The sequence below is a fragment of the Nelumbo lutea genome, chromosome 5 (genome assembly GCF_056320005.1).
Source record: "Nelumbo lutea isolate HS-2025 chromosome 5, American lotus-T2T, whole genome shotgun sequence".
Classification (NCBI taxonomy): Eukaryota; Viridiplantae; Streptophyta; class Magnoliopsida; order Proteales; family Nelumbonaceae; genus Nelumbo; species Nelumbo lutea.
In genome coordinates, this window is record NC_142688.1 from 76761045 (window position 1) to 76787665 (window position 26621).

Consider the following 26621-nt stretch of genomic DNA (forward strand, 5'->3'; position numbering starts at 1 on the left):
GCAAAAGCAGAAAGAAAGAAAGATAAAAAAGGAGAGAGAGAGAGAGGTGGAGAGAGAAAGATAAAAGAAAGAGAAGCAACGCGGATTAGGGCAACGCTGTCTCCTTCCCCTTTTCTTTCTCCTGTTTCGAAACTGAAAACCCTAATTTTCCCGACTCTCCCCCTTCTTCTTCGTTTCTTCATCTACGTCCCTAATCAAACCCTCATCCTCTTCTTCTTCTTCTTCTTCTTCCTCCCTCTTCTCGACGAAATCGAACCTATCTCGAACCCCGGATCTTCTCCAAGAACCCCAAAGAGAGATCTCTTGCATAGTGTACAGTCAGTCAAGATCGCCGGACAAACGCGAGATCTGACGTGCGTCTGCACCAGATCTAGATCTAAAAGAGCAACATCGACACCATGGTTGTGAACGGAAGGCCCTTGAAGCGGATGAAGAGGAGGGTGACTGCCGATCTCTACGACTTCCTCACGTTCCCGGCAGCAGCAGACGGAGTCTCCGTCAGCCTTGAAGGGCCTTTCCGATCGAACGTTCGGACCTTCCTCTCGAACCACGCATACCTACCGCCTCCCTCGTCCCTGTTCCCGCACCTCCTAACGTGGCAGATCGTGTTCCGGATCGGAGATTTGGTTAACGGCGCCCATGACTTGTCGCCGGCCGTCGTCGCCCTCGATGTCGTCGAAGAGGACGTCACCAGGTCTAGGTCGGTCTACTGTGACCAGTGCCGAGTCGTTGGTGAGTACTCGCCGACTCGAGCTCGCCATTCCCGTGATTCTTTAGTTTCCACTTTCCAGTTCTCTCCCGGTTGTGGGTCAGATTCCGGTCGCTGCCGGATTCCTAACCACCGATATGCGGGAATTGATTTTCCTTCCATGCTGACGTGTCTATAGCTTAAAATAACGCGAAACGCGAGATTTTGGTTTTATCGCGAGATGTGTCGCTTTCAGCATCTTTGTCTTTATCGCGTTGTTTTCCGCTCAGATGCATTTCCCCGTGATACCAAATCATAGTCATTGGTCCCCTGCCGTTGATTTCTCCTTGCATCCTTTTAATCGGACGTTCCGTAATTCACATGCCAGCTGTCCATCCTCTTGGCGCGAGATTTCATGAGCTTTAGAAAATTTAAAATATCGCGAGATGGAGATAGTTATATTATTTGCTCACGAGATTTTAGGTAGCTACCGTAGTTTCCGGCGAATTGGTCGTTGCCGGTCGCCGGCTAACGTGGTTGGGCCCACCGGTCACGTTGTCCACACTTGAATTTAATTATAATAATAGAAGGAAAAAAAAGGAGAAGCCAAATATCGTTGCAGCTGAAAGGTGGATAATGAAGCTTCGCGTTTATCGTACGTACACTTGGTGACTGGTAAGCCAGCCTTTTTGTGTACTATATAGTGGTGGGCGTGACACGTGTACATAGATTAAAGATGGGATAGTCTAGAAAGATGGGAATGGACTGAAACTAAACACGTGGTGGCATCAAAGCGGCCAGGGTTGGCAACTGATTGAAGGTGGCCCCCGCCCATGTAAAGGGTTGGTCTTGTTTTTGGACACTTGCGTTCTGTCCATTTTATTTATTTTAGTCGTGATTGCTTTTGCCATCCATTTGGACAGTTTCAAAGGTCACAGTCGTTGAAATGGAACCTTTTTGGTTGGAGTGGTTTGGTTAGAACTCCAAATGATAAGTGAAAACCCGTTAGATTGGAATATTTTTTATCAATCAACAACGACTAAGTTCGCAACCCTGGATCAAACGGCTAAAAGGTTTCTGTAGCAAGGAATTAAGCCAGATAAGAGGACAGCTGAGCAAGTGGATGCCGCTGCGGCTCTTTTTTCTTCTTTATTTATATTTTATGGTTATTATTATTATTATTATAGCAACTCTTATCAGGTTGCTGTATTGGTTCGGCTGTCTTGTCTTTGTTCGACTCGGTCATGCTTCCGTGACGACAATGGATGCATCATAGATGGCAACTGTCATGTTCAACTTCGTATGACTGTTCTGTTTGATGGGTGGATTCTTTATTGACTTTTTTTATCTTAATTTTGAAGGGTGGAGTGGACATCCAGTCTGCGGAAAGCGCTACCATTTCATAATTCGAGCAGACTGCAATTCCTTTGATGGGTATCACAAGCCATGCACAAGCTGTGGAGAATTGCTGCACTTGTCAGATCTGAGGTGAGAATCTATTGTACTCTTGAAATTCTTCATTTCTATATGTTTTTATCTTATAAAATTTTTTAGTGTCATTTTGCTAAATTTTTATGGGTCTCAAGGTGACAGTTAACTCTGTTGCATTACTGACCTTGGGGGCTTTTAAGATGGTACTGGAGGATCTAATTTTGTAATAACAAAATTAAGGCTGAAAACCAGTTTTATGACTTTCATTCATTCATTTTTGTTTATCAGATATGCCATGGTTATTCTTTTGGGTGGGATCTTGTTTTTTTTTTTCCTTTATGCTGATGGATTTACCTTGGGGCGATTGCATGTCGTGATGGTAAAGGCTTAGGCTGACAAGAGTGAGAACCTGGGTCATAGATTGGTATACAGTTTACCCTTCCCAAGAATTATCTGTCTGGGACAGGCATTTTTGAGTGGCGGCCCTTTCAGTTTGATGGATTTAGCTAAGCTTGGTTGCTAAGCTTAGCTAAATCATGTATCTAGCAACAATGTGCCTGTAAGGGGCAGCTAGGAAATTTTAGTCTCTTGACACTGAATGTCATTGCCTTTCAATTTCCATGAAGGCAATTGTAAAGCATGTCATTGCTTTTTTCTCGAGAGTGTGCACCATTTCCTTATCCCGTTACTAACTATTTTTCTTGCATGTTTTCACAACCTTTGTTGATGTTCTTCGTAACAGTTTTGTATTCCTAGTGTTTCTTCTCCAACACAGGGTGTTTGCTGCATTATCTTGACACCATTTAGCTTTCTCGTGATGTATCCTCCTTGGTTATAACCTTACAGGGGACCTTTCCTGTTTCCTATCTAAAGGATGAAATTTATCACCATTAGAGCTCAAGACTGGATTTCTTGGCTTGTGGTGCTACCAGAAAGATTTGTCCTATGGCCTCAGTTTTTGGCATTACTGTACTCTTCTTGGATCCAAGGGTTTCCGTGTGGCAGGGTCATTGGATGAAATTGATACCATTTCCATAGTGCGCCCAGGATCTGATACACTACAAAAATTACATTTGGCTTTCTAAGTGGTCACATCCAGGGATTTTGTGATGTTGCCTAGGGGGCCTACCCTCTGATAGATTTCAGGTGTGTTTTCTGGTTGCTCATGTCACATGTCTTTGTCCTTCTCTAGTTTTTGAAATGAATATGTTTTGATTTGTTGGTTGCACTTTTGTAATTGCAGCTTAAATACATAGCCATCCTAAAAGGTTAATCTGCAATTATGAGCCCGGGGTTTTTTTGGTTGGGATTAGATCTAGAGCGCCTTCTCCATGCTGATCTTATTGCCAAATGGAGCATCCTGTGCCAGTCATGTTCCTCGTTGTGTTGGAAGATTTGTCTAGGAGATTGGATGTCTGGAATATCTCTGACAACAAAATAGATAAAATTGTCCTGTAACCTTAATAAGGAAATAAGCTAAGGAAAGCATCTCTGTTAATGGCTAGGCATGTTAGCCATATACATATTTGGAAATGTGTTGAGTCTGTTGTATATACATGATCCATGCAATTTCATTTTTTGATCTGTTGTTATAGGTAATGTTGTATTTGTTATATAGTTGATTGATTAATTATATGTTTTGAAGTTGTAGCAAGGAGGGTGTTGTCTCTGTGTTGTGTGTTTTATGTGGATTGAGTTTTTATTAGTATCATTTGATTGCATATGGAAGTATATCCGTGGAGAATGGATGGATTTGAAGTGTTTTAATAAAAAATAAATAAAAAAAGAAGAATACAAGAGTGGAGATATGTTGGTAAAAAAAAAGAAGCAAAAGAGAAAAAGATGATAGACTTGAGAAATTTCTATGCAAACATCTCTTTATTTGATCATTTCCTCCAAGAAAGATGTCATAATATTATGGCTTCTGTTTCTTACAGGTGCAAGTCGTGCAACTATCTTATGACTGCAGATGATTTGGAAGATTGGGTGTACCACCAATTGGAGGATACTTCTCATCTGTTGCATGGTGTTGTTCACACCAATGGTTATGGGCATCTTCTTAGAGTCAATGGCAAAGAAGGCGGGTCAAAGTTTCTATCGGGATGTGCCATAATGGACTTCTGGGATCGGTTATGTAGAATGCTTGGAGTTAGGTAAGGGCCCATTTGCTTTACTTGTTTGTTGGGTTCACTGATGATCCTCGAGGTTTGCATGTATAATTAACTTGTGTGAATAGGAGGAAAAAGAGTTTCATAAGCAAATTTGCTTATAGGAATTTTTTGCACCTTTACAAATTTGGAAATTAGAAAACCCAGAAATGAAGACGTTATAAAAGGAAAAATATTTATATAGGTGAAAAAATTTGTTAGCAGCTAAAAATTAATTTCGTCTTAATAATCAAATGGATCTTCAAAGGGTGAGGTCAATGTAGTAGTCAACAAGAAAACAGGAGTGAAGCAAAGAGAAATAGAGAATTGACTCTTTTGGTCTTTTAATTGACATTTTTGGTGCTCAAGGGCATAATTTGAAGGGTGGCAAGAATATGTTCTAGATGTTTTTATTCTGTTGGGTGTTTGATCTTTTGCTAATTTAGAGGCTTTTCATAGACGCTAAATGGATTTCTGGAACTACTACATATGCTATTGAGGTTATAAAAAATCTGGGATGTTTGCTACAGATTGTTTGGTTCCTACTCAATTCTTACAAATCCACTCAACCTTTTTTTCTCTCCTAACCAGGAAGGTGAGTGTGATGGACGTGTCAAAGAAGTACGGGTTAGAGTATCGGCTGCTTCATGCAGTAACCAAGGGCCGGCCATGGTATGGTGACTGGGGTTATGAGTTTGGTGCTGGGAGTTTTGCTCTCACTGTGGAAGCTTACTCAAAGGCAGTCAATACCCTATCAAACATGCCCCTGGCCATCTTTCTATCCCAAGCCCGGAAACCACGCTCACGACTCCAAGACGTAATTGCATTTTACCAGTCTCTATCAGAATCCGAATTAACGACTACAAGGGATCTCTTCCGCTTTTTGATGAGGCTAATTCATGAAGCCCGTGAACGTCGGTGTTATGTTTCTGAGGCCACCATGAAAAAGCCTGGGTTTGTTAACTCAACAGTGTTGTGTGTTTGGACAAGGGATGACGTCGAGCGTGTTGAACATGCCATGATTAAAGTTCTACGAGCCGTTGGTGGGTCACGCTGGGTTACTTGGCGTGCTCTCAAAGGTGCTGTGAGTAGAACGGCATCAGCGGAGCTTCTCGACTATTGCCTCAAGGATCTGGGAGGGAAGACAGTACCCGATGGTATGGTGGTCGGTGCCAGGTGTAACCCTGATACGGATGCAGTTGAATTCAAGTAAGCAACGACGTACATTTTTCTTTCCTCGATTATCGAGTCTCAGGTTTTTTTTTGGTCCCACTAAAATCGCATTTCCCAAAAATAATTCATTTATGCAGGCTTGAGTCCGCGAGTTGCAGGACGAATGATGATGATGTAGCCGGTGTTTCATCTGATGAATTGGCGAACTCGAACTGCCTGTCCGAAGATCATCTATTGAGGGACCTCGGGTTTCTATACGGGTCCCTTCTGCATCCGCATACAATGACCAATTACAGGCCACAGAGCACCCGTGAACTAGCAATTAGTTCGGCTGCAAAGCTGTTGGATTGCAAGCAATTCGTTAAAGACTACGAACCCATTCACAAAGCTCTTGTAAACAATCCATTTGCAATACGTCTGTCGTGCCTGGTGGAACTGGTGGATCAACCCAAAGACTATACAGCACCCCCACCAGAGCTCATTGTGTTACCCCTGAATGCTACAGTGGCCGATCTCAAGGATGAAGCCGCCAAGGCATTCCAAGAAGTGTATGTGATGTTTAAAAGGTTTCAGGCCGAGGAAGTGCTTGACTATGGTTTTGTGGACGATTCAACTCATGTCAAGTTCCTAATCGGAGTGAGTGGGTTGGTGCGTGTCCGAGGTAGATGCCTTGGGAAGCACGGGCTGAATCGCTTCCGGATGGAGAGGGGGACAGAGAGTTGGACGGTTGATTGTACCTGTGGAGCAAGGGATGATGATGGGGAGAGGATGCTAGCTTGTGATACGTGTGGAGTCTGGCAGCATACGAGATGTGCTGGAATTGATGACTTTGAAGCAGTACCGGCTAGGTTCATTTGCGGTAGATGTAAAAGCTCCCGGAAGGGCTCATCGTCCAATGTTTCCAAATCTGGCAGAAACTGCAAGGATGAGACTGTTGTCACTACTAACCCGACCGTTGAATTTCGAAATAATTTCACTTTGCCTTTTGGTGTACGTTGAGTGTACCAACCTTTTGTAATTTGTACAGTTTCTCTTCTCGCCTACAAGGATGTACAGTATGACCTGGGTTGAGTTTGTTGAGGAGAGCTGCGAGCCTTTTTTTTCTCAAGTTTTCATCCATGACCATGACCGTCTTTTTTTTTGTGTAAATTGGAAAAAAAAATGGTTCTCCCAGCCTAAAAAAAGAGTCCTAGCAAAAATTTCAATTATGTACTAGCCTTGTAGTTCCGTTGTCTTTTCTATATTTTGCCTTTTATAAGCTTATAGATTTAGCTTTAATAAGAAAAAGAAAAGCAACAGGGAAACAAATCAAGTGTCGCATACGAAACAACAATGAAAGATAAACTCACTAACTCCTTTTTTTACTTAGCCTCGGTGATGTCTGACGCATCTTGTTGATTTGGCTGCTGGGGTAAAATGAACTGTGCTTCTTGTTGCCTGGGTTGCCGTGGCAAAGTGTCTTGGGCTTCCAAAAAATGTAACACCGGTTCTTTGGACAAGGGAAGGCTTTTTACTGCCCTACGCAACCTTGAATACTTGGTGACAACCTCTTTGTATAGATTCAGCAGTTTTTCAACATCTGCCACTGTTAACTCTCCAGGATCTGCTCTCATGAATGGATAGTCTTCCTCCACTGAAATACAAAAAGAATATCTACCTAGTTAGTACCATTGGATTAGACAAAGCCGTAAAGGTTCAAATGAAAGCATAATCATATAAATGCATCAATAAAGCTAAGTTAGAAACATTTTAAAAATTTCTGTGAGAGTTCGGCTTCAGTCAGTGCAAAGTCCGTTCCAACAGCCTCCTGCAGCTTTGCATTGGGAATATCTCCCCATGAAATAAAGCACATAAGTACAGAGAAATTCCCAATGCAGGGCTGTAAAGGCTGTTGGAACGGAAGTTGCACTAACTGAAGCTGATTTCATCTTAGGAGTCTATGTATAAAAAGGCCATAAGTAATGTTGGTCCCTGCTATTTGGGGTCATGGGAGGAACATTGGAAAGACCTTAGGAAACCAAGCTACCTTTATTTTGAAGTTCATAAAATTTAGGTTAAAAGTAAAAATTTAAACAAAAAGCTACCTTTAACATAGCATTGTATGGTGTAGCAGTGAGATTGTTATTTGCTTTACAAGAGAATTGTGTTAATTCTCTAACAGTGGAACATTTTTAATATAAATATGCATCAAATATAGAGTTAACAGGGAGCAATTAATATGGTAATAATAGTTTAGGATGGAATGATGACTTGATAAAATTACATGCTTTTGAAAACTGGACCAGAGTGGACGGTCAGACTGGTTGACCCAGGAACTGGTCATGGTGGTCTGGTTTTGGACCTCATACCCGTCTGATGGGTTTGGACCAGAAGGTCAGACCATTTGACCCGGGAACTGGTGGCCAAAGCGGTTCCATTTCCATGTCGGTTTTTAAAACCATCATAAAAATATGGAAAACAATGATATGTAATGCAATAAAGTGCAATTATGGATAATCGAAAAGGTGAGGATTTAGCAAGGTCCCCCAACAGCAGGTATAATACTATTCTGACTGCCTTACAAGATGTGGAAATAGTAAAGCTTTGGCATTTTAGGACTCACCGACCATGTTGATCTCCATCTCATGCCTCCTTGTGGAAGGACCAGGCCCAGCCATATCCTCCAATTTGGGGCAGGGTTCTATACACTTCTCTTGTTTGTCCAACCTAGCTTGAATCATTTTTTCCTGGAACTCAGATTCATTTATGGAAAGAGATTTGGCATCTAAGTCAATGATAAAAGATTTTGCAGACATAAGATTCGTGAAATAATAAGCAGCTTCTGAGATCAGTTTTGACTGCCGCCTATATAGTTGTACGAATTTGAGGTTTGAATGCAACTGAGGAGGATTTGCCTGCCAATGGTGAAATCCTATGTGAATAAAACTTAGATAAGCAAGTTAGTGCTATAAACAACATGAATAGACAAATGGCAAAATGCTTGAAAAAAAGAGCTCCAACCAACACAACCAGATTTTTTCTGTTTTATAAATAACAGTTCCTAATAATCCTCAATAATCATTCCATGGATGTAAATTGAGCAATACTTTATTCAAGTTGCCTGAGCAAGCATGTCCTGGACTCACCATTCAAGATGCTAATAATAGAATATTTTGAATTTACATTTAATACTTTTGGGCCCTCAAAGGACATACAACTATGAAAACCATGCTATTTAAATTGCCTAATAGAAGTCATAGGAGCACCCATTCTAGGTGCAAAAGAAATCAGAAATGCAATATCTACTTCATTCAAATCTGAGCTAGAGATTTAATAAAAGAAGTGCTAGATAAAAGGGAAGTACCATTAGCTTTTCTTACTCATTTAAAAGCAGTCAACCTACAATGTTTTATTTAAGCATTTGTGGAAGAAACTAATACTAAAAATTTCCGTTGTACATGACAACATTTAAGTCAAAAAACAAGAGTTGAAACCACCTTGGCAAAGCTGTGCAAAAGAAGCTTAAAAGGTTTAAAATGGAGAAATAAATGTACCCTAACACCTATTTGATGTAAGGATCTGATTCCAGGCATCCAGCCCATATTGAGGTTCCACTGGCACATATACAAGCCATCAAAACATGTGGGAGGCCTGCTAGACTGTGTAATTTCCATAATGTACTGTTGCAAACAGAACAGTTAATTGACGCCTTTGGATTGGCGCAGGTGGTTGCTAATTTCCGAAATTTACTGTTGCAAACAGAACAAAACTTATTCTTATCCGGTTAATCAATTGTTATGTATGTAACAAGATTAATAAAGAATTTATAAATGAAGTTAAACTTATGTAATATGGACATGAAAAGACAATTTTTGTTTTCTTTTAATAACTTAAGGTTGACGCAAAAGTCCTTGTAACTTCAGATATGTTAATTGACAAAAATAAGAATGATATAGGCAGAATTACTTATTACCAAGGAGGCCTTGCCTTGATGGTGACATAAATAAGAATTGGAAGAAAGTCGTCAGCCCCAGCTGGTACATTATCTGATGACATTGCCACATTGAGCAGCAAATTGTTGATGACCCTGCAACAGTTTAAAATGCAAAGAAGCTTCTCACGTGGAGCTTTGAAAGCATTCATTTTCTGCAGTTCTTTCTGAGCAAACTACATCAAAGAAAAAGAGAATGAAAGATTGTTTCTTCTAGATAAAGGCAAATTAATTATAAGTTGAGAGATAATCCCTCACAAACAGCTTAGACAATACAATGATGACAAGTTCAGAAAGGTTATGAAGAATACATATTGATGGTCCAAGGCAAAAAGACATCCCTAATTCATCATCATCATCATCCATGCCTTATCCTAACTAATATGGGGTTGGTTACATGAATACTGTTTTGCCAATCCATTCTATTTAAAGCCATAGCCAAATTGTAAAATACATCTCTAGTTACTTTATAATATTAAGTAATTTCAAGAGGACAGGACTTGATTATTGTCGACAATGACAAAATTATTCATCAAATAAAATAAATTCCAAAAGAAAGAAAAGGAAGAGATGGGCGAAAATAAACTCATGTCTTAACAATCTTTTGACAATCATCCAATTTGTCAGCGAAGGAATTCTAGTCTATTTTAGTTACTAGTTAGATTATGAAATTATCACATGGTCCGAATTGTAGAATAATCTTTCTATATGAACTTGTTTAACTACATCATTGTACAAACACTAATGCATCAATTGTTTATATAGATTAGGACCTACTCTAAATAGAATGCAACAATACTTTGATTTAGTGTTTTAAATGCATGCCTCAGGCACATGGGCAAGGCACATGCACATCACTTCAATCCAGGTGAAGCCCCTTTCAAAAGCTTGATGCCTGGTGCACTTTGTGTCTCAGCTCAAGTGTGCACCTCTTTTAAATGTCTTTTCTTTTTTGCTTTTTTTTTTTGGTAGAAGAAGATTTTTCTACTTTTTATACCTTTGGTAATGGTTTGTGAACTTTTAAATTTCTTTTTGTTGTTGTTTATATGATACAATGGTCTATCAACTTAAAAAAACAAAAACAAAAACAAAGAGCATTTTTATACCTAAAGCCTTAGTTCTTGCAAATAGAAACTCAAATAGAGGAATTTGAAATTTTGAACTAAGAAGCAACAAAAATACCACTAATATTTGATACCCAATCATAAAATAGAATGAACTGTTGCCAAAATTACAGAATGAACCCCTTTATATATACAGACTGAAAGTTTAGGTTGGTGACTAGTGCTGTCAATGGATCAGGTCTGGTCCAGGTCAAGGTACACCCAATACCAACCTGATAAGCAAATATGCAGAACCAGTTGCAAACTAGACCTTATAGCGTCTCTAACTGGGAGTTGGGTCTAACCTGTAACTTGCAATTTGACAATAAACCTACTTATTTGTTAAATCAACACATACAGACATCATAATATGATAACATTACAAGAATATCATGAGAAAAAAAGTATTTTTATGGTGAAAAAGAAAAATATATATTAGACTGAGGGTATTTTGTAATATATCAATATGCATATAAAATTATATATATAGTTGGTTCGAGTCTTAATCCATTTAGAACAACCAAAATTGGTTTGACTCAATTATAATTAGAACATAGCGCAGACCCAGACACTATATAATTGGGTTGGTTCAATTTGTGTCTGTTGGATCTACCTGACCCATTGTTGGCAGCACTGTCCCAAACCCCTACATGGACTTGCTTGGGCTTGCCTCAAGGGGCCTTTATGGAGGCAGTGGGCCAATCTCCTAGGATTAAGAGCGTAAGATGTTTAACATCACACTAGCTACTTGAAATAATGCAACTAGCAGATAAATAAATACATCGAAATTTTCACTTACCTGGATTGTTGAGTCCTTGAAGCACTTTGGAATGATTTAGATATATTTGATTTCACTTTCATGTTTTCACTTTCATCTTATGTACTTTAATTTGAGTCAATAGATTTTTTAAATATTTAATTTCCTTTAAAATTCAAGTTTGCATTTTTATGCATAGTTTTTGGAAGGTGCAAACATGGTTACACAAGCCCACTATAGGAAAGAAATCAGGGTGTCTCTAGGAAAGAAGCATAATTGATGCATTAGGCCATGCCTCTCCCTCTCTCTCTATACATGCAGACAAGCATGCTACATGCATAAGTAGATAGATGAACACACAATAATCTTCAAATCAGATGCTTCAAAAATGAATGCCCAATATAAACACACATGAAACAGAGAAGATGAGTTACATGACAATTTCTGTAGTACCATTTTGATTCTTCTACATACGTCACTTAAACCAGGTTTAAATATACAAACTACATGGTAAAACACTAGTAGAAAGTATATAACAATATAAAATGAGTTCACAACATATAAATTATAATAACAAGAAAACATCAGGAATTATATAACATTACAATTAGAGAAGAAAAAGGGAACATCATGTATACCATCCATGAAGTTTCGTTATGATAAGGTCCAGGTATATCTAAATGTTCAGGTTTAATAAAATGTTGCAGCAGGCATATTTTCTCTGAGATCTCTTGGTCAACTTTAGTGTCCTCTGAAGAGGCAAATGTACGAGTGAACAGTTTTGTCATCACATACTTTTCCAAACCCTGTAGTACACACCCATAGACATACACCAACCAGAGAAATATAAGAACAAAAAGAAAACAAAACAAAAATAGAAAAGGATTAAATAAATTTTACTAGAAAAATGTAATTTTCAATCCAGATAAACCATTATGAATTGCAGAAATATTTTCCTATGGAAGTTGTAAATTTTTTTTGATCAGTACCCATCAAAGTTGTAAGTTTATCATTCTTTTTCTACCAAGGTCCTAATAAAAAATAAAAGCTTTCCTTGGTGTAATTATAGATTCTGTTGTAATTATTATTATATGTGCTGCAAGGACACTCTTGCCTTTTTCACTTTTAATTGTATGCCATCTAATATAAATAAGACCCTAGGTACCGCCAGCCTAGTTTTTTGGTTCTCAAACTTTTCTTCTTCTTCTTCCTACCTTGATTTCTTGTGGAATAATATGGCATCTGAGCAATTCTCTGGGATCAAAGAGCAGTCTGGTTGTTCTCCTTTATTCTTACCTTTTCTGGACCGAAAGTTTAAGGAACTCCAGTCGGCCAGGTTTGAGACAAATTTTAGTGCTTTCCTCTCTAGGAAGAAAGGGAAAATTGCTACTTTGATAGTTTATGTTGATGATATAGTTATTATTGGTGATTGAACCTCAGAAATACAGAGACTGAAGGAATTCTTGGCCACTCAGTCCGAAGTAAAGGATCTAAGTCCCTTACGTTATTTCCTTAGAATTAAAATTGCTTGCTCTCAAAAAGGGATCTTCATTTCACAAAGGAAGTATATCTTGGATCTCTTGCAGGACACAGGTAAACCAGGGGTGAACACTCGTATTGATACAAATCACAGACTAGGTCCCTTACATTATTTCCTTGGAATTGAAGTTGCCTGCAAGGAAATATTTCCTAGATCTCTTAAAGGACACAAATAAACTAGGGGTAAAGCTTACTGACACTCCCATTGATGCAAATTATAGACTGGGTGATGGAGAACCCATAAAAGATGTCAAATAGTTATAGACTATAGAGGCCTGTGGGAAGACTTCTATATTTATCAATGACCTGGAATGACAAAGCTTATGTTGTAGGTGTCCTCTTGGAACCATATGCTTTTTTCATTTATTTTAAGTTGCTTTGATCTGTTATTGTCCCACCCCCCCCCCTCCTCCCCGCAACAACAAAAAAGGGAACCATCAATTTTCTAGATATCACCTATTAGTTATCATTTTTAATGACATAATCAGGACCAACCTAAGCATCTGAGAAGATTACACAATGTATCAACTGCAGGGAAGCTCTTGGGAAATCTTGGAAATTGATGGGTTGTTATGTCTATGCACAAATAAATAGACATGAGTACCATATTCTAAAGAAGTTTGCGCAGAATCTTCCAAGTATCTAACTCTTCTCCATTTTGAAGGACCTCAATCACATCAAATACACACACAAAGTCTCAACTAAGTCCATATCATGCTTGAAACCTACTAATCTAGACATGTATAACATGGAATAGGTGTAAATATTAAGTCTTGATGCTAATATAAAGAAACAGTTCATGGCATGAGTGGTAACAGAGAGAACTTGGACTTGAACAAGTCACACTATATGACATCAATACAGCTCCATTCAGGCATCTATTAATACATTTTTTATGACATAATCAAGCAGAGAGGTTTCGTCCATTTTGGGAAACATATGATAAAATTTTAGATAAATGATAACATGAATATCGATACACACTTATAACTCATTGTATAATCAAAACTCCCATTTAGAATAAGATATGACAAGGAAAATACATTGTAATGCATGACCAACCCTGAAAATACAAGTTGGACATAATTACTTGACGTTTGAAAGATGGGAAGAGAGAAACTAATCTCACAGATATGTTGATGGCACTGTGTTGTTTAATGATGAAATTGGAGTACAAGGGGCAAAAAAAATTGCACTCTTTGATAAAAGGCTTTGAGATGATCTTGAATCTCCTTACCCAACCCACCCCCACCCCCCTCCCCCCCCCCCCAAAAAAAAAAGAAAAAAAAAAAGAAAAGTCTTGAATCTGAAAGTTGATCTTAATAAAAGCTGCATTGCTGGAGTAAACATGCGTGAGGAGGAAGTAGGTAGAATTGCAGGACATATGAGGCATTCAACTAACTGGATGGCCAATGAAATAACCTTGGATTCCCATTAGGAGGAAAACTGAAGAGCAGCAGTTTTTTGAATCCCATCATGGAAAGGTGTGCAAACAAATTGTCCACTTGGAAGAGAAGATATGCTATCTTAGGAGATAGGATAAACCTAATTAATTCAAACTTTAGAAAATCTACCAGTCTACCATCTTTCAGTGTTTAAGATGCTGGTCATAATACTAATATCCAAAAGATTGGGGAACATCATGAGGGACTTCTTATGGGAGCCAAGAGAATCTAAAAGTATCACTTGCTAGACTGGAAAATTGTGTGCACTAAGAAGACAAAAGGGGGTCTGGGTATGGTTGGATTGATGAAGAGGAATTTAGCACTTTTTTTTCTTGAAGAGTAAAGCAAAAAAATATATATATTAAAAATAAAAGGAGAGGATACAATCTGGTTAGGTGTCAAGATGACACTCCAATACACTTAGTCCAAATTAAAAAAGATTCACATTGCAAGCTTGGATCTCAAGAATATCCCAAAAGTTTTCTATGAAGTCTGAAATGTTAATTTTCTCAAATTCTTGAAGAGATAGGATCCAGCTTGTGACATGCTTTCTGACTGAAGCCACAACCACTTAAACTCTTATCTTTGTCCTAAAAAAATCCTTCTGTTCCTTTCGGATCACAATGTCCAACACATTGCAAATGGGATGCAGCTCAATATAATTTTAGCCTTCTTGCTTCCTCTGAACCTTGGCCAAGAAGAAAATATCTCGGCTGTTGAGGAGGGGTGGAATATGGGGAGTCCAAAGAGGAGAGAGTAAAACTTCCATATGAAGTTTGCCAGTTTGCATGAGAAGAACAAGTGAAAAGCAGATTCCTCCTCCTATTTACATAAGTAGCAGTAACTAGCCATGTTGAAACCTCTGCTCTTCAAGTGTTCTGTTAGGGAAATGATGGAGGTTTGCTATAGACTCGGGCAACTATGGCATTATGTGGTGGCAAGCATTCATGGGAGACATCCTAATAGTTGGGATATCAGTTTAAATGCAAGGGTTCTTCCTATTGTCCTTGGAACTGCTTCCTTGGTTCCTAACCCACACTTGGCTCTTTGTCAACTCTAGGGATAAGGTCAATTTTTGAGAGGACTACTTGTGGTGGGGAGATAGATGACAGAGAAACTGCTAGGACTTTTATAACTTAATTGAAAAACAAACCTATTTCATATTCTTCTTTGACCCCCCACAACCACATATTTACATATGTAAGGGCCCACAACAATACATGAAGGCTTATCAGAATTATATAGGCTTTCACAAAAAAAAGGCTCCATTGCAGAGAATTTTGAGATCAATCAAGGTAGAGCAGTATGGTGTCCAAAATTTACGAGATCTCTCTTTGATTGGGAAATTCAAGAGTGTGTGGATCTTTTGGCAAAACCATAAGCAGCTGAACCTCAGGCAGAAAGGAAAGATTCAAGATGGTGGAAAGAATGTAGAAATGGCCTATTTTCAGTCAAATCCTTCTATAAGTCTTTGTCAAGGCCAAATGGAGAAAACTTAGAATCGAAAGGCATCTGGGGAAACCTTGTCCCCCCAAGGGTGGAAACTTTTGCTTGGCTAGTGGCATTGGATAGCATTTTGACATTAAACCATCTTCAAAACAGAGGTTTTCACTTAGCTGGTAGATGCTTTCTGTATTTGTCTGTATTCAGTTCTATAGAAGAAGAAGAGAATAGAAGAAATGGGCTGCACATCTCTCCAGCTCTCCAAGACAGCTTTTATACTATGGCAATAAGAAAGAGATACAATGACAAACCTGCCCCTGATTAGTAGGCGGTAAGAAAACATAAAAAACAAAGTAGGCACAGGCCCATTTAGCCCAGGAAGGAAGTTACACAAGTAAATGTTATGACATAACATAAATAGGCCCAAGCCCACAATGCTAGGCTACACAACAGATGCTATCTTTGTGCAAATGTAGAGAAGAATGTCTATCATTTGCTTGTTGAGTGCCTTTTCACCAAATTCATTTGGGGCTTCTTTAGACTTTTCAAGGTTGGTGGGTGGTCTCCCAATTCTGTGGAGATCTTTTCCAAATGGCCAAAGGTAAAAGCAAATGTCAAGGCAAAGACTACTTGGCGCGGCATTCCTTTTTGCAGTCTATTAGGAATTATGGAAAGAAAGAAATAGAAAAATATTTGATAAGAAGGCTTGAACAAGGGAGCATATCACACTTCTATGCGGCAAAAGAATTATGGACTGGGCTCTCATTCTCTCAGGGTTTGAAGGAATCTCAAAGGAAGACCTTGATTCTGGATTGTGGAACATTCTGGAGTTGGATTAATTGTTTCCCTTTTGTTCGGTTTATGTTTCTTCTCCTTTTTTATTCTTAGTGTATCCTTTTTATTTGCTCCACTCTCCTTTGTAGCTTTGTTTTCTAGTGATATTTCATCACTATCAGATGTACTTCTTTCTCTTATCAATAAATTTTCATTTTTATTCACTACCAAAAAAAAGTTTAGATCTTTTAAGTAGCAGCTTACTTAAGAGACCTATTACATATTATGCATAGATTTTATCAGTAGAAAGAACCTATTAATCTAAATTTATACCAACTATAGGGAAACAAATCATTTATTTTACTATTAGCAACCAAAGCAGAAGACCATATGCTTCTGCACCATATAATAACAAGTTTCTGAGAGAAAATTGTTCTTGTTGTCAGGATTTTAGTGACTTAATCTTCAATGGAGATTTTTCTCCAATTAATTTGTTAGTTTGTCATTTAATTATATGGACATGGATGGTAAATTGTAATTGACATTTTACCAAGGGTATACCATGTTAAGAAGCTATTGCCATGTAACCACCAAATAGACATCTTGCATATTACACACCAGACAAAATAATTGGGAATTTTTGTATCTCTAACAAGGTTGAATTCTTTTTTCTTTATGTGGACAACTTTGCTCAGATTGGATTCTGACTTTGAACCACCTAGCTTTTTGAAACTATTTATCCCTAATATGTATTTCATGTACAAGGAGAAGCATGAACCAGCCTCCCATTTTATGCTTCATTTCCTTTTTCATCTACAAGAATGAAATTATTTCTTGGCAGAATTTGGTATAACTTGACCGTTCCTCAGGTCAGTACAGAGCTATTTTTAGTAGGGGTGCAAATTTGGGTACATGGCTCAAAGAATTTCAATATTGTTGCTTCTTTGAAAATCTGACAAATGCTCAACCCAGGTCTTTCCAAGTTGCATCCACTAAATTTTAGGAGGGCTTATCTTCCAGAATCTTTTTTCCATCATAACATTATGTTTGAGAATTAGTGCATCTTTAAACACAACTGTTTACATGAGAATTTGTTGGGAAAGAATAAGATCACTGACCACCTTTTTTCTTGGTCTTCAATTAGTTTCTGGGTTGTTAACTTCTCCTATTTTAGAGATCAATTGACAGAGATTAAGGGTCCATTTGGTTCGTAGTCAGAATTGGAATCGGAATCGGAATCAAAATGGTGTATTCCCATGGTCTGTTTGGTTCAAACAGGAATGGGAATGGGATTCTGATTCCACCCAACCAAACAGTTGGAATCAGAATAGCCCATACCGAATCCGATTCCAGACCCCTATTCCCACGAACCAAATGGAGCCTAAATTTAACTCCCCTTCTGTAGCTTTTTATTGTGCATAGATCAATCAACACTCTATTGACCGATTTATCTTGCGTTCTTGTACATGGGGTTTCTCCTTCTCCGTGGCTTAAATGCTACTTGGTAAAGTTCACCTCTTAAGTGCGCTCACCCAATACATGAGGCATATTTGATCCATTAGGATGGACCAAAAAGTCCAATGGAGGATCAATAATCATATTATGTGTTATTCATTACATAAATCTTGTTGTACAATGCCTTTTCCATTACTAACATAAAGTGAACAATTGAAAATCAGGTTGAATAAGTTGCAAACAAATCATGACAATCCATAGAAATAGCAAGTCATTACTTAATTAGAAATATGAAAATGAAAGAGTATTTACAATAAGAGCTTAATACACTTAAGAATACATTTACCTCAACAGCACAGTCAATTTCTTCCTCAGTGGCACCAGCCCATAATGGATGATCCCTAATGGAAGACTCCATGGTCAAGAGGAAATCTTGTAGCTTTTTGCTATCACTTTCAGAATTGGCAGTACAAAATGAAAATGACACAATGAAGCTGCAACATAACACCATTGAAGTATCACAAAATTCAATTGCTAAAGAATAAACCATTGAATGAAAGAGTAAGTCCTTGGTGAAGAAAGAATGCTAAAAACAGGAAGTCAAAATATGGATTATTAAACAGGAAATATAAGTATGTCATACCAAAAGCATAGTTGCCAAGGTGTAAAGGTAATTCTAGAGAATAGAGGAGTGCCAAGCTAGCATACATGCCAGCCTAAGCAATGGAATTTGAAAAATAAAATCCTATTATTCTAGGCTAATTTTCTAGTATTATATACCAACCAGTAATCATACAAATTGAAAAATGTAAATGCTTTTAATTAAATAACAATAAATTTCATATCAAAACATGATAAATCATCATATTTAAAAGAAAATATCATTTTAAATCTATTAATTAATTTTAATATTTCAAACACAACATTGCATTATATATATAATAAGTCTTTGATAGAGCAATTGCATGTCAAAAATATCCATGATTGGGAAATTGTTCCACTGACTGAGCCACCAAGTCTCATTCAAGATTTCAAGCCCAACCCACAGTCTGATGATGATAGAATCTGGTCTTGGGAGTCCTCTGGTAAGTTTTCTTCTCAGTCCTACAACAACCTTGTTTTGGTGAGGATGGAGACTTCCCTTGGGCTTTAATCAATTCCCATGCACCGTTTAAAATTGCCTTCCTGGTTTGGACTGCAGCTCTTGATAATTGTACATGGGCTGGTGTATTCGGTTTTCTTTATTTTGCAATATAATACCTTACCTTCTTCAAAAGAAAACCAAGGGCCCCTCTTTTGTCTTTCTCTCTCCTCAAATGATGGGAGCAAGAGAGGAAAATGGAGTAGTGGAAATCAAGATTTTTATATTCTTGAACCTGTGGCAATATTTTAATGTTTGGTTGATTTGAATTTTAGTATTCTGGTTGCATCATGAGGACACCCTCATTGTAGCATGGTTCTATAAAAATTTGGGTTGATTAATGTTTCCTAGATTATAGGAATCATGTTAAGTTGGCGAAGAAGACGCATAATATATATTCTTCTAATATGTTGTTAAGACCATGTTAGGATTCCTTTTAGATTTTTTGTTAGCTACTCTGTAGATCAACAAGAGTCATATGGAACTTTCAAAGTTTTGGGAGCACCATGTTCCCAGCTCACTCCTTGTGCCTTGCTATGTAGGACTGCCTACTCAAACACCACATGATGTAGAATTGTCAGCTTTGATACCAAATGAAATAAGATTGTCTATGACTTAAGGATGAGACAAGGAAGGTAACAATGGGTAAAATGGGCAATTTTATGATTGAAAGAAAGGGTTAAAAGGGTTAGAAAGGTCTTGTATCAAAATCTAAGAATTGTAAAATTCTCTGTGAGACTGAAAAATAAAAAACTTAAGAACTTAAGCATAGAGATGGAACATTTTAATGAAACTTTAATAATGTTTATAATGAATCTGAAGGAATTCTGATTAAGTTTTGCACGAAAGGACAAAAAAAATCCTTTCATAAGAGAAGACTATTCCAAAGACTAGGATCTTAGATGGAGCTTTGGGATGAAATTTGGTAGATAAAAGATGATGAACATCTAATTATCTATGGTCTAATAATGCAAAGTGACTAAATATGAGAACAATAGGAGGCTTTTTGGCACAAAATGACAACGATTGTAAAAAAGGGAAAACACTAGGTTTTTTATATAACTAAAGACACGCATGACTGTATCAATTTCAGTCCTTTAGGTCTGTTGAATTGAATCCTTTAATTAAGAATTTGAGGGATACTAATTTCCGTAAGAGTTCTCAGATTAGAGAGAGAAGAGAAGAGAACCCAGAGTTACTCAATGGTAGGGGTGATCAGGGCCGGGCCTGAGCTGGGCTTAGCACCTAGAATAAGGGCTATATCTCAGGCTTGGGCCTGGGCTGGACCAGGCCAGGCCAGTTTCCAGGCCTATAATTTTAAATATGAAATATGAAATATATTATAAAACCGTCCCTCAAATGGTATTATTGAGTCCTTTTTCATTAATAGAAAATAAATCTGGTAAAAAAAATCCAAAAGAAACCACAAGTCTCTACCATATAAATTGCAAAAATTGTAACAAATGAGCAAATTTTGGCTTCTAACAGGAAAAAAACTGAAATTAATTTGACATTGTTGCTTCATAAATATTATACCATTCTGATTTACTGCTCAATAGGTTTAAATCGAGAACCTCAGTTTCAAATTCCTTTTCTTCTCTCTGTTTCTTTGAAAGGCAATCTCCCTTCTAACAGCATAGATGAAAAATGCTAATTGCTGGTGTTCCATACCCTCCCTGTCATTTCCAACTTTATCAGCTGTCATGGATGCAGTGATTGGAGATTGATTTGATTGATGGTTTGTTTAAAAAAAAAAAAAAAAACACAGAACCGTTAAGGTTGTTAGGTTGTAGCTTCCCAATGTCGTCTAACTATTGGGTGGAATGATGAATCTCTTCACTATGGTGGTGAAGATAGCATTTTCATTTCAACTCAAAATACTCGCTAGGGTCAACCAACCCTTACCTAAATAAAGCAAGCTCAAAACCACCATTCTGCCACTCATACTCCAACTTATGAGTCCTGCTATGGTACAGAAAACGTACAGAACCTAACAAATTCAAAACCAATCAAAGGGTATTTTCATTTAAATTCACATAAAGTTTTGACTGGTTAAATTTAGTATGGCACCTTTATGGTACCTTGCCCAGCCCAGCCCATGATCACAACCAGAAATAACTTAAAGAGAGTTTAGATGATAAAAAAAAAAATTGAAAACAGAACCGGTAGTTGGTAAAGTGGTTAAAATATGGCATACAGATTAGTAACAGCTTGGAAGCGCATGTTAGAACCTTAGGCTGTGTTTGGTTGCAGTGTAATTTTAATTTGTTTTGGATTTACCTTATTCTGCTTGATGTCTTAATTTACTTCATTTGTACTGCAATCAAACAAAATAAACTAAAATTTGAAACAAAAATAGGTCAGAATTTACACTCAAACCATTTGCACTGACATGGTTTGCATCAGCGCAAATTTATTTGCATTGCAACCAAACACAGCCTTAAGAACATTATGTTTGAAACAATAAGGAGTAAATATCTGCTATTAAAAGATAAATGCAAAAGTTTAGAACAGTAGCAACAAAGAAGAGAAAGAGGAGTATAGTAAAAGAATAAAGGGAAATTAAAGAGAACCAGGGCAAAAATTTGCAAGGGAGAAAAAGGTAAGACTAAAAGGTAAATAAGAGCACTCACAAGTAAGATGAAACAAATGAACAAAATACTTGTTATAAAGTAAAGATGGAGCCTAATAGAGTGAACTCTATTAAGTTTCTCTAAAATCAGCACCAAACCATAAAAATTGTAAGAACAATTCAACTTTCATTGATTCTCAAATGAATTTTTGCAATGATATTTACAGATGAACATCTCTTTGAGACTAATAGGATACTTATGTTCTCAAGTACAACTACATAGGGAAATACTTGCTAACAAAGAAAAGAAATTCAAACCTAACTAAATCTAAAAGATTTTCTCCATCTCAATCAAATATTTGGTCGAGAGAATCTCTTAACCAGCCTATGGGCCCAACTTAAGATGGATAATTCTAAATTCTTGGGCTTACTGGACTGGGCTTTGGGTTTGCTTACTGGTGCAACTTAATAGGTTCATTGAATTAGGAAGTGTTCACGTGGATTTGTGGAAAATCAATTTGTTAATCTATCATTGCCTAGGTGACTAGGCACTCTTTTCCAGGTGCCTCACCTAAAGGCCTTGCTTGTAGGTTATAGCAATAAGGTGCCTGTGCACCAACCTGGATGACAAAAAATGACAAGGTGGGTGCTTTATTATAATATCATTCATGTTGCTACATCTTACTCACATGTTTGTTAATACATTCTATCTGGATGACAAAAATGACAAGGCAGGTGCCTCACTATAATATCATTCATGTTGCTACATCTTACTAACATATTTGTTAAAGCATTCTATTATATACTATGAATAAAGAGATTTCTTACATTAAATAAAATAATGGCTCAACCCTTGTTCTCTTTCTCTTACTTACTCTCTATATTAAATCTTATCATATAAAATCACAGCCTTCTTTAGTTGCTTAATTGATATGAAGCTGCTCTATTAAATACTTATCATATCAGCACTATTTTTGAAAGTATTGAAGTCAATATAAATGGTATTGTCCTATATATGAGGATTTTCCATGTCTTGAGATGAAATTATATGTAATTAATAAAGATAATTGCTTTTTTTTTTCAATTAATATGCATGCTGGGTGGTATATAAAACTAGGGAACTAGGTAAAACTTAGTTTTTTGTTTAAATAAAATTCTTATCACCTAGACCTAGGCAACTGGGCAACCTACTGTCACGCAAAATCACCTAGATGCCTTGACAACTAAGCTGTGCATCCACATAAAGGACAAATACATAAGATTGGTTTGACTTCCTCCTTCTTAGTCATTGTCTCTATATCATTCTCCCCCTGGTTGGGAAAAACTTGCCCTCGAGATTTAAAGAATTGAAGGATGAGAACTGGATTATCTTCCAAGGTAGAATAATCTATGACCACAGGAATTCAATGCTTCCACAAGCTTGAACTATAAAGCAGGTGTGCTGCACAAAACCTGTAAAAAATCTAGAAAATTATGCACTTCAAAAAGATCATTTATGCCATAGCCATTGTTTTGCTGCTTTAACCCTTAAACTGTATTTCAAGAATAAAACATCTTCATCTTAACTGATTCATGTAAACCACTCTTAAGCTCCTCTGAAGCCAATTAATTGATTACTCTATTATGTGGTTTAAATATTTATTATGTTCATCAACACTAACTTCTTGATTTGGAGCCTTAATTGCAAATTGAACCTCAAATTCTTCACCTTGCTTCACTACATCATCAACCATAGACTGCTTAAGAAACAGGAAACACTCTTGGACGATAACCTCAAATATCTACTTGAAATCCTACATTAAGGGTCTTGGGTTCTAAAATGTTACATTGAACCAACTTTTATTGGCTCTTTATGGGTGCGTAAGAGCTGTTAATTTGGTTGGACAATTAGTGGATTATCATTGTATAAAAATGTAACTATTGGATCTTCAATATTCTCCTCTTTGGAGGGTTTTTGTTTTTTATCCTTTCTGACCATTGGTTTTTTGTCTCTGGTTCACAGGTGCTTTAGAAAACCCCTTACCTTTTGACTCTAATCTGTTTATATACTAGTTCAAAGTTCAAACTATCCAGTTCTACAACAAGTTGGAGGAGAATGTGATCCCGTTGCCTATTAGTGAATCTAAGGGGATGTTTGATAATGGCTGAAGTGGATGAATGAATGATTTATTGCTTTGTCTTTTAGTGGATAAAATGTTAAAATAATAAAATACTCAAGGATATAATAATCAACCTAGTTTCAGCTTCAGCCATTAAGGAGCTCACGGCATCCTTAAAAATTTATTTACTAAAAGACAAAGCAATAAGTCATTCAGTTCACCCATTTTAGCTGTTATCAAACAGCTTCTCAAGCTACAGGATTGTTGGTTATCAATAAACCAATTCTGAGAACATACTGACATACCATGAACTCTAATACTATAAGTGATGCCACACCCACCCAACAAATGCTACATGATGTGGCTGTAGTTGGACTGAGCAAGATGGAATTGGGCCACAAAGCTCTCAGCTTGTTATTTTGAGATTTAGCTTTATGTCAACTAGAACAATGGGCTGGATAGAACTCAAGAGAGCTAAACAATGAATAAAACAAGTGAAAAGAGAATAATAAGTGTGTAAAGTAGTTTGAAATAGGGCCCACAAGTTGGGTGAAGAACTTGGAAGAGTTGGTTAAAGGCTTAGGAAGGTCAAAACAATAAGAAGGAAGTTTACAAGGGAGAAAGGGATTAGTCCAAAAGATAAAAATGACTAAATTGGCATTAATAACAAGATTCACAAGTAAGATAAAGAAAAACAGATAAAGTACTAATTATAGAGTAAACATAGAACATAGTAGATTAACACCATTAAGTTTCTTTAGGAGTGAGCACCTTCAGTCTTAGACTCAACACCATCACACAATGTTGGTCCTGTATATCTAGCCATCTAGGGTCATAGGAAGGGTGGACTGGATAAAGATCTAATGTATGGTATTTTTTTTCTGCACAAAATGGGCACTCTCAGACTTGAACCTGCATTCTCAAATTTCTCAGCATGAGGTTTCACTCTTGCACCCAAGCAAATGTCTCCAAACTTAGAATCAATACCAAGCCACAAAAATTGTAAGAACATTCAACTTTCATTCAATCTCAAAAGAGTGTTTACAATGATATTTTTAGATGAATATCAAAATTCTTTTGAGATTAACAAGATATTTATCCTCCCAATGAGTGTGACTAGATAGGAACACACTTGCTAACAAAGGAAGGAAATTCAAATTTGAATGAATCTAAAAGATTCTCTCAATCTCTATCATATCTTTGATTGAGAGAATCATTCAGCCAATGGGCCCCGCTTGATCTTTACAATTTTAAATTCTTGGGATTGCTGGAATTGGCATAAGTCCATGGGCTTTAAGCCCAACTGAACAACTTATTAGGCAAGCTTATTGGCACAGCTTTACAGGCACATGCAATTGGGTCTTCTTAGAATTTGGTTCTGCATTAATTACCTTGGCCTCCACACCAGCACCAATCAACATAAATAAAACTTGAAGCTTTACCCTGCTCAAGTATTCACTTGAATAGCACTTTCTTAGCAACTAGGTCCTATTTCCAAGGCAGTCTTGGCCTTTGAAGTAAAACTAAAGCCTGATGGGATTGCTTTTATTTATTTGATGGACTTCTTTATTTGTAAGAAATTGTAACAAGCATTAGTCATTACAACTTGCTGAAAGGATCATCAAAAGGTGGTTCCATTCTAAGGAATTTCCTCTCCCTATCTCCTTCAATGGCTGTTGATAGTTGGTACTATGTAGAGATTTTTGTCAAAACACATCTGAAAAGGTTCTTATCCATTTCTTTTACCTTTTCTTTGTGTCACAACAGTCTGTCTGGAAGAAATGGAAATAAAAGCTTAAAAAGTTCAACTTTGTAATCCTACATTTAACTGCCAGGAAAACCTAAATTAAAATCTTCTGCTCCAAGTTCCTCCTTAACAACAGAAATTCAAGCCAACGTTCCACCCTCCTCTATACTAAAGTTTTTCTAGGGCAACCTTGGTCTTGATGTTTATCCCTGATCATATTAATGCAACCAAAGATCTTCAAATATCCAGGTACAATTAAATGTGGTCCCTTTCCAACCGGGATTGACCTAGACACGAGAGAGTCCAGCCCATCATTTCATACGAACGTTTCCAAACCTCGAAATCTAGTCAATTTAAATCTTTCTGTTGCTGCAAAGGCTACATGAGACACTTTTATAGAAATTCATGCAAGTTCTCTGATTCATGCTGCCGTATCCTCAGTTTTCCATAATCGAAATCTTCCGTAGCTTTTTAATTCATACTACGACATAAAACGCAGAAACAACGCCAATCGAACCAATTCGGTCAGGCTTATGAAAAGGAAACGACTTTGAAAGAAGAAACCCGATTAAGACTTTTCAGGTACCAAACCCATCAAAACGCAGAACTCAAAACACCAACTTCATGCCAACTAAAACCCTAAAGTGAAAGGAAAAAATCGCAGCAAAAAATACCCAAACCAACAAAATTTAAGAAGAACTCGAAGGCCAGAAATCAACATATATTCTTTAAAAAAGATTCAAGAAAGCCAAAAATGCTTAATTTTTATAGACAAAACACAGTTCAAACACCATTAAATTCTGAAGAAAGAAAAAAAGAAATTCTCATGAAAAGAAAAAAAAAAAGATGGAATTGTAGTACCTTTTGATGGAGCGAACGAGATCAAGTGAAGCGGGGTGCCGCATTCGATCGAGGAAATCGTAGAATGTCAGCGAATTCGACGAAACCTCCATGAATCCGAGCTCCAATTAACCCACCACCACCAGAAGGTCGACAACCATCTCTCTCCGTCTCTGCTTCTGACTCCCCGTCTGTGGATTTAAATAGTGGAAACGAAGACATTATAATAAACCCAACGAAGCTATTAAGACCAGAGGCCGAGGAGGGTGGGAGGGGAGAAGGAAGAGGAAGAATGTT

At 37.2% G+C, this 26621-nt stretch overlaps 2 protein-coding genes across 3 annotated transcripts; one reads left to right on the top strand and one right to left on the bottom strand.

The window, feature by feature from the left end:
* Positions 1-6647, top strand: LOC148852978 (RING/FYVE/PHD zinc finger superfamily protein). 2 transcript variants are annotated; one of them, XM_088944069.1, is made up of 5 exons: positions 1-732; positions 2050-2176; positions 4057-4272; positions 4858-5475; positions 5577-6647. In XM_088944069.1, exons 1-5 carry the CDS (start codon positions 399-401, stop codon positions 6436-6438), a joined length of 2157 nt encoding a protein of 718 aa, XP_088800195.1. In that variant the 5' UTR covers positions 1-398; the 3' UTR covers positions 6439-6647. The 2 variants fall into 2 exon arrangements, with proteins under 2 accessions (XP_088800195.1, XP_088800196.1); XM_088944070.1 differs by lacking the exons at positions 1-732; positions 2050-2176 and adding an exon at positions 2966-3265 and having other exon boundaries at positions 3363-4272.
* LOC148852979 (vacuolar protein sorting-associated protein 9A-like) lies at positions 6616-26621 on the bottom strand. The gene is made up of 6 exons (XM_088944071.1): positions 26346-26621; positions 18272-18419; positions 11908-12075; positions 9406-9585; positions 8042-8333; positions 6616-7072 (listed from the first exon to the last, which is right to left on the bottom strand). The coding sequence occupies exons 1-6, from the start codon at positions 26435-26437 to the stop codon at positions 6801-6803; spliced, it is 1152 nt and encodes a 383-aa protein (XP_088800197.1). The 5' UTR covers positions 26438-26621; the 3' UTR covers positions 6616-6800.

Bases quoted from the DNA above. Each gene is read 5' to 3' on its own strand.
- LOC148852978 (XM_088944069.1), top strand. From the start codon at position 399: ATGGTTGTGAACGGAAGGCCCTTGAAGCGGATGAAGAGGAGGGTGACT. The intron at 2,177-4,056 runs GTGAGAATCTAT...TGTTTCTTACAG, and splicing joins CTGCACTTGTCAGATCTGAG to GTGCAAGTCGTGCAACTATC. The intron at 4,273-4,857 runs GTAAGGGCCCAT...TCTCCTAACCAG, and splicing joins TGTAGAATGCTTGGAGTTAG to GAAGGTGAGTGTGATGGACG.
- LOC148852979 (XM_088944071.1), bottom strand. From the start codon at position 26,437: ATGGAGGTTTCGTCGAATTCGCTGACATTCTACGATTTCCTCGATCGA. The intron at 18,420-26,345 runs GTACTACAATTC...GTTATGTTGCAG, and splicing joins CTCGTTCGCTCCATCAAAAG to CTTCATTGTGTCATTTTCAT. The intron at 12,076-18,271 runs GTAAATGTATTC...TGTGTACTACAG, and splicing joins AAATTGACTGTGCTGTTGAG to GGTTTGGAAAAGTATGTGAT.